At 52.5% G+C, this 7,217-nt stretch overlaps 1 protein-coding gene across 1 annotated transcript; it reads left to right on the plus strand.

The window, feature by feature from the left end:
* Positions 1-4,535: 4,535 nt before the first annotated feature.
* LOC122097374 (secretoglobin family 2B member 2-like) lies at positions 4,536-6,743 on the plus strand. Its single transcript, XM_042667807.1, has 3 exons — positions 4,536-4,593; positions 5,106-5,287; positions 6,662-6,743. The coding sequence occupies exons 1-3, from the start codon at positions 4,536-4,538 to the stop codon at positions 6,734-6,736; spliced, it is 315 nt and encodes a 104-aa protein (XP_042523741.1). The 3' UTR covers positions 6,737-6,743.
* Positions 6,744-7,217: the final 474 nt, after the last annotated feature.

Below are 7,217 nucleotides of genomic sequence, written 5' to 3' on the forward strand. Positions count from 1 at the left end.
AAGACTGCTGCCTCTTGAGGCTCATGCCTTTCTTTCTTTCTTTCTTTTTTTTTTTTTTAGGTCCGGTTGTGGAGCCTGAACTCAGGGGCTGGATGCTGTCCCTCAGCTCTTCACCTCAAGGCTGGCCCTCTACCAGTTGAGACACGGCACCAGTTCCAGCTTTTTTTTTTCTTTTTGCTTATGTGGTGCTGAGGAATCGAACCCAGGGCCTCATGCATGCAAGGCAAGCACTCTACCACTGAGCCATCTTCCCAGCCCCAGGCTGATACCTTTCATCCTAGCTACTCAGGAGGCTGAGATCTGAGGATCATGGCTGAAAGCCTGTTTGGGCGAGAAGGTCCATGAAACTCTTTATCTTTCACTCATCACCAAAATGTAAGAACTAGACCTGTGACTCAAGGTGGTAGAGCACCATCTTTTTTTTTTTCTCTTTATTGGAATTGATTATGCAAATTTCACAAAATTCTCAGAGGAGTTGCCAAGGTTTTATTTCCAGAACCATCTACCCAACACTGGGGTGTGGAGCTCTGTGGTGAGCAGGCAGTGGCTGAGAGGAGGTCCATCAACATAAAGGGCTGGAATATATCTTCTCCTGCACAGGGGCCAGGGAGCTGGTGAGGCCCAGGGGGGCAGGGAGCCCGCAGACCCCCCACCCGGCACCCCAGGGGCTGCAGCCTGGTCTGCAGTGGGGCTTAGGAGGTGGGAACGGACAGGGGTCCGGGCCCCCCAGGCTGCTTCCCTAGAGGTCTGAGGGGCTGTCATTGCAGGGGTGACCTGTGGGGCTGGGTGGGCATGTGGGGGTACCTGGCGAGGGAGCAGGGGCTCTGGGGCCACATTCAGCCCCCACTGCACCCCTCAGGATGTAGCCCCACCACCACTGGGGGGGGCTGGTATTTGATTCCCCAGTAGGGGGTGCCAAGAAGGGGAGGACAGGACAGGGCTGTTGGGGAGGGGGCGAGGGGCTCCTGGGGCTTGATCTCAGACCGGGGCACTTTCGTGAGCATTTGTGTTCAAGCTGGTGGCCCTGGACACACTCACCAGCCCGCTGTCCACCAGCGCCTTGTCCTGGGGGGTGAGCTTCCCGTCCACGCACGCCTTGAGTGTGGCCGCGTTTTGCAGGAAGACGGGCTCGCTGCGGTACTTGGCCACCTTGCTCACGTACTCTTCCCGGCTGCCGTGGATGAACACGTTCACGTCTTCGCGCACAGCTGGGCAGATGTCACAGCCTGAGCACAGAGGCAAGGTGAGCCCTCCTCACAGCCCGTCCCCCGGCGCCCAGCCTCGAACCCAGCACCCGAGCCCAGCACCCACGTCCACCCGTGGTCAGGAGCAGCACAGCACCCAGCAGGGCCAGGACACTAGTGGGAGCCATGATGCGGTGGGCACAGGTGCTCCCCGACCCAGCGCAGGGCCCTTTTATCCCTGTTCTTGGCACACAGTGCTCAGGGAGGGGCCTGGGTCTGAGGTTCCTGTGGAGAGCACCCATCCTGCCCATACCCCCTCCTCCACCTGCCCGACACAGCCTTGATCCAGGGCCTGTGTGTGTGTTGGCGAAGGACAATATCCTGAGTCAACAGAGGGAGCTGGCTGTCCCCTCCCCACACCTGTCAGCTGACATAGCAGCCCCAAAATCTCACTAGCCATGGGGGCTGGAGGGGTGGACAACATCTTCCTGACCCCAACAGCCACAGGGCTGGTCACATGTGGATGTCTGGGGCCCTGTCCCTGAGCCTGTTTTTACTCAAGATGAGCGCTCTACCACTTGAGCCACAGCTCCACTTTGAGTTTTCTGGTGATTATTGGAAGATAAAGAGTCTCAGGAGGCTGAGTAAGGAGTGGCTCACATCCCTCCTGCTGGCTACTCCAGAGCATTGAATCTGGTGTTCTTGGTTCAAAGCCAGCCTAAGCAAGGATGTCTGTGAGCCTCTTACCTCTAATGAACCATCAGAAAGCTGCAAGGGAGCTGTGGCTCAAAGTGCTGGAGCACTAGCCTAGAGTGGAAAAGCTCAGGGACATCGCCGGGGGGGGGTCTGGGGGACCAAGCCCCAGGACTGACAACACAAAGAGTGTCTCATGGACTTTCCTGCCTGGGTTGTCTTTGACCTCAATCCTCAGATTTCAGTGTCCTGAGTAACTAGAGGCGACCATGCACGGCAACTAGTTTTCTTTTAATAACTCATGTGCTGCCGCCCTGGCTGTCACCTGTGCAGGGGGCACCGCACAGCTTTGTGGGATTGGATTTCATCCCTGCTTCTCCTGCTCAGGACGCTGCACAGCTGGGGGCTGAGCAAGAGTCAAGCCACTTGCTGTGACCTCCACTTCTGTGGGGTCCACACCCAGGAACCCCCTCCATCCTGCAGCGTCTGTGTCTTGTCCAGCAACACTCCCCATATGCCTCCCAACCCTTTGTAGATCTTTTTTGGGGGAGGGATCGTTCATAGTACTTGAACTTCGGGACTGAACACTGGCCCTGAGCTCTTCAGCTCAAGGCTAGTGGTCTATCACTTAAGTCACAGTGACACTTCCGGTTTTCTGCTGGTTATAGGAGAGCAAAGGCTCTCAGACATTCCTACCCAGCCTGGCTGTGAACCTCAATCCTCAGCTCTCAGCCTCTTGAGTAGCTAGGATTACAAGTGTGAGCCATTGGTGTCCCGATTCATAGATCTTCTTATACATTTTATGTAATGCTGGACATCCAACACAAGCATTCATGCCAGCCAGGCCATTGCTCTACACTGAGCCATAAATCTGCCTCGCGTGGTAGAGTGCTTGCCTTGAGCAAAAGAAGCTAAGGGATAGTGCCTGTGGCCACAGTTCAAGCCCCAGGACTGGCAAAAAAAAAAAAGTGGCTCAGTGGTAGAGCGCTTGCCTTGCATGTGTGAGGCCCTGGGTTGATTCCTCAGCACCACATAAGCAGAAAAAGCCAGAAATGACACTGTGGCTCTAGTGGTAGAGGGCTAACCTTGAGCTGAGGAGCTGAGGGACAGCGCCCAGAACCAGAGTTCAGGCTCCACGTCTGGGAAAAAAAAAAAGAAGAAGAAGAAGAACTAGAACTCTGGGCCAAACAGGATACTCATCCTTTATCACCAGAAGCAGGTGCCAGATCCCAGGGGCAGCATCGGCTGTCCACATCCTGAGCCATGACACTTTCTTGGTCTTTGTTCTTATGACCTTGGCCTGAGTCCCCTTGAGAAGGAGCCCTGGAGCCGGTGGCCCAATGTGCTAGTGCTTTCTTCCTCAGCAGTGCTGGGGACAGAACTTGGGGTCTCCTGACACCTCAGCCAGGACACCTCAGCCCTCAGCTCTGGCCCCCTTATGTTTTTCTCCTCATTTAGACCACAGTAAAAGACTGCTGCCTCTTGAGACTCATGCCTTTCATCCTAGCTACTCAGGAGGCTGAGATTTGAGGATCATGGCTTAAAGCCAGTTTGGGTAAGAAGGTCCATGAAACTCTTATCTTCAACTCATCACCAAAATGTCAGAACTAGACTTGTAACTCAAAGTGGTAGAGCACAATCTTCTTTTTTTTCTCTTTATTGGAAATGATTATGCAAATTCCTCAAAATTCTCAGTATTGTGGGAAAGGGATGCTTAGTCAAAGTCACAAACACTCCAACCTTCAGGAGGCACGCTGTCGTTATGGTCTATAAAGCTTATGGACTCTACAGAGCTGGACACTACAGCTATTTTCCCCAAATCCAATGGTAATGCACATTTCTTTCCTTTTGCTTCCTGTAAGCTGTTCCCTCTTTCTCTCTCATTCCCTCCCTCCCATCGCTGCCCTTGAGTTGCTTAGTTCACTTTAATCAATGTCCAGTGCAGTTGATGGGCCCCTCTGTTGTATGTTTTTCCCATTTCCCTCCGATTCTGTGTCAAACTCCTAGTTTCCCTCAGATGTGTGCATGTATGCCATAATATACTATCTATGTGGTCAGCAGCATGGGGTCATTAGTAATGATTCGACCATATGAGTGCAGGTCTTTTGTTTCTCAAGTCCTGTTTACTTGGTCGTATCTGTTTGCATTTTGTATTTAACATCCACATATCAGGGAGACCAGATACCTTTTTCTCTTTGCTCTTGGCCTTTTTCTGGGTGATTTTTGGCCACTCACCTATCCTGTGTTCCCATGGCTGGCTCCATATCCTGGTTTTGGGGAGCTCTGTGCCATGCAGGTCAGGAAGCTTGGATTATTGTTGGGGGGGCTACCAAAACAGGATGTAGATTTCCGAATGGATGCACTGAAAAAGGTCAGCAGTTATTGCTCTTTTGGCAAAGGGTCAGACCACGTTTTTTCCCCAGAGAGTCACAGCATAGGGATTAACATCTCCTTGATTTGCTTCCTGGTGGGAGGGACTTCCTGTGTTTACTCACCCCACTCCCTGGGCCCAGGGCCCACTTGGGGACTCAGGAGGGCCTGGCCCTTAGGCAGTGGGGATCAGCAGGGCAGGTGAGGGCTGGACAGGGGGTGGGTGGGGTGCAGAGGTTTAAAAGCTGCAGAAACCCTGCCTTGAGCTCATCCTCCAGCAGGGGAGCCATGAATCAGACACTGCTTGTGCTGGCCTTGCTATTGTTGGACCTGGGCTTCCAGTCAGGTGGGAGAGGTAGGAGGGAGGGCAGATGGCTTTCTGGAACCTTCCACAGGCCTCTCCAAGCTGTATCTAGGAACAGATGGAAGGGATGGTTGGGAGGACCCTGCCCAGAGTCCTGAGGAAACCTCAAAGCTCTGAGCCTCCAATGGGAGGGGGATTTGGGAGTTGGGGAATAGTCATGGTGCCTGAACTTTGGGCCTAGGCCCATCCCTGAGTTATTCTGCTCAAGGCTAGTTTTCTATGACTTTTAGGCATTCCCAGTTTTCTGGTGGTACATTGGAGATCTTTGTGCCCAAGGCTTAGCACTCCTTACTACTTAGGCCACGCCTCCCTCCCCTTCCAGCTTTTTGGTGGTTCAGTGGAGATCAGAGTCTCAGAAACGTTCCTGCGGGGTGTGGCTTCAAAACACCATCTTCAGATGTCAGCCTCCTGAGTGGGTAGGATGACAGGTGTGAGTCACCATCGCCTAGCTTGGATGGGGCCATTAATGGAAGGTCTTTCCTGACTTTTTACAGCCCGAGCTTGTCCCACGTTTTATGGAATCTTCAGTGTTTTGACCATTGGGGACCAGAGAGCCTTGAACACCTCCCTGTTGGGAGTGGGTGCCACGGAGGAGGAGAAGGCAGCCTTCGGGAAGATCCAGGAGTGCTACAATGAGGCCGGAGTGGCAGCAAAGTTCTTGGATTTCATTGTCATGGTAACATGATCCCTGAGAGCCCCACTGTAGATGGCTTCCTCCAAATACAGCAGCCATCAGCAGTGTGTGCAGCTGGGCACACTGCCCCCCTCCCATAGCCCACACAGCTGACACTACCACAGGGGCATGGCCAGCCTGCTCTGCCACATGTTCCTACCATGCCTGGCAATCTCCTCTCAAATGAGCAAATAGAATAACATCAGACAGTACTGCTAGGCACCAGTGGCTCACACCTCTCATCCTAGCTACTTAATAGGCTGAGTCCTGAAGATCAGAGGTTTGGAGCCATAGGCATGGGGCTGGGAAGGTGGCTCAGTGGTAGAGCGCTTGCCTTGCATGCATGAGGCCCTGGGTTCAATTCCTCATCACCACATAAACACAAAAAGCTGGAAGTGGTGCTGTGGTTCAAGTGGTAGAGCAATAGCCTTGAGCTGAAGAGCTGAGGGACAGTGCCCAGATCCAGAGTTCAGGCTCCACCACACACATATACACACACTGGAACACACAAAGACTCATGCGCATTCCTTCTTGGACTGGCTATGAACCGTGATCCTCAGATCTCAGCCTCCTAATAGCTAGGGTTATGGGCTTGAGCCACTGGAACCTGGCTTGACTTTGAATCTTGATCTTCAGATGGTAGATTTTTGAGTAGCTGGGATGATAGGCGTGAGCTCAGGGCACCCAGATATAAGACATTTCTTGAAGTAGTAAAGGCACACAGGGTGCCTGAGGCTGTTTATAACACCCATACTCAATTGGGTTTTTTTATTTGAATTTGTTTGTCTGTTGTGGGTTGTGAACTCAGGGCCCTCACACTGTCCTTGTGGCTCTTTGTGCTCCAGGCAGCGCTCTACCCCTTAAGCCAGGAGCCACTTCCCGTTTTTTTAGGGGTTAATTGGAGAGATGTCTTAGAGGAAGTTTTCTGCCCAGGCTGGCTTCAAACCTGAATCCTCTGATCTCAGCCTCATGAGGAGCTAGGATTACTGGCATGAGCCACTGGCACCTGGCTTACAGGTGTGTGTTTAGAACACGTTCATATCCCACACACCTGACAGATACCATCAGGTACAGGAGATTTTACACAAACCCAGAGTCAACTGCCTCCCCTGCCCCCATGTCCTCCAGAACCTTCTCAGCTCTTTCTCCCTGACTGGGGAAACTGTCCACATTCCAACTTGATAGTTGTGAGTGGCCTCTGGTCCCTGCTGGGGCAGGTACACTGTGAGCTAGAATTTCCTGCTGTGATGGGGCTGAATCACTGGGGGTGAGGGGGTTGGATGATCCTGGGGCACTGGCTAGTCCTGCCAGAGCCCCAGGATGCAGAGTACCTCCATCCCTGCCCTCCCCTCCACAACCCTTGTTTCTCTTTTTCAGAGCACCATCACCACCAGCCCAGAGTGTACCTTGTTTTATTTTAATTCGCTGGTTGACAATGGTGTTGAGTCTTAGAGGGCTGAGTCTTTTGCCACTGGTGCCTGACCAACCACCCAGTCATGATGGACTCCACCGCAATGCACTGGACTCCAGATACCTTGTCCACCCATGGCCGATTTGACTCCTGTGTCTGAATAAAACCTAGGCAGCCTAGCTCTGTGTGCCTGCTGTCTGCCTGCTGTGTGGGGTGTGTGTAGGACTGGCAGGAAATCTTGGGATGTGACACACATGGCTACTACTCATAGGGTCTAGCATCAGGGGAACCAGGGTGACACTAGACCCTGCCACTGAGTAGCTATGGGATGTTGGGCCACAGCCATTTCATCTTTCTGATGGTATAAAATGGGCCCTGTTTGAGGACTAAATGAGATATATGCACACATACATATATATGTATACATATACATGTGTGTGTACATGTATACACACACACACACACACACACACACACACAGGCTTCACCTACCAGATATCAAGAATGAAATTATATCATTGC

This window comes from Dipodomys spectabilis, unplaced genomic scaffold (assembly GCF_019054845.1).
Source record: "Dipodomys spectabilis isolate Male_0828 unplaced genomic scaffold, ASM1905484v1 ptg000422l, whole genome shotgun sequence".
Lineage (NCBI taxonomy): Eukaryota > Metazoa > Chordata > Mammalia > Rodentia > Heteromyidae > Dipodomys > Dipodomys spectabilis.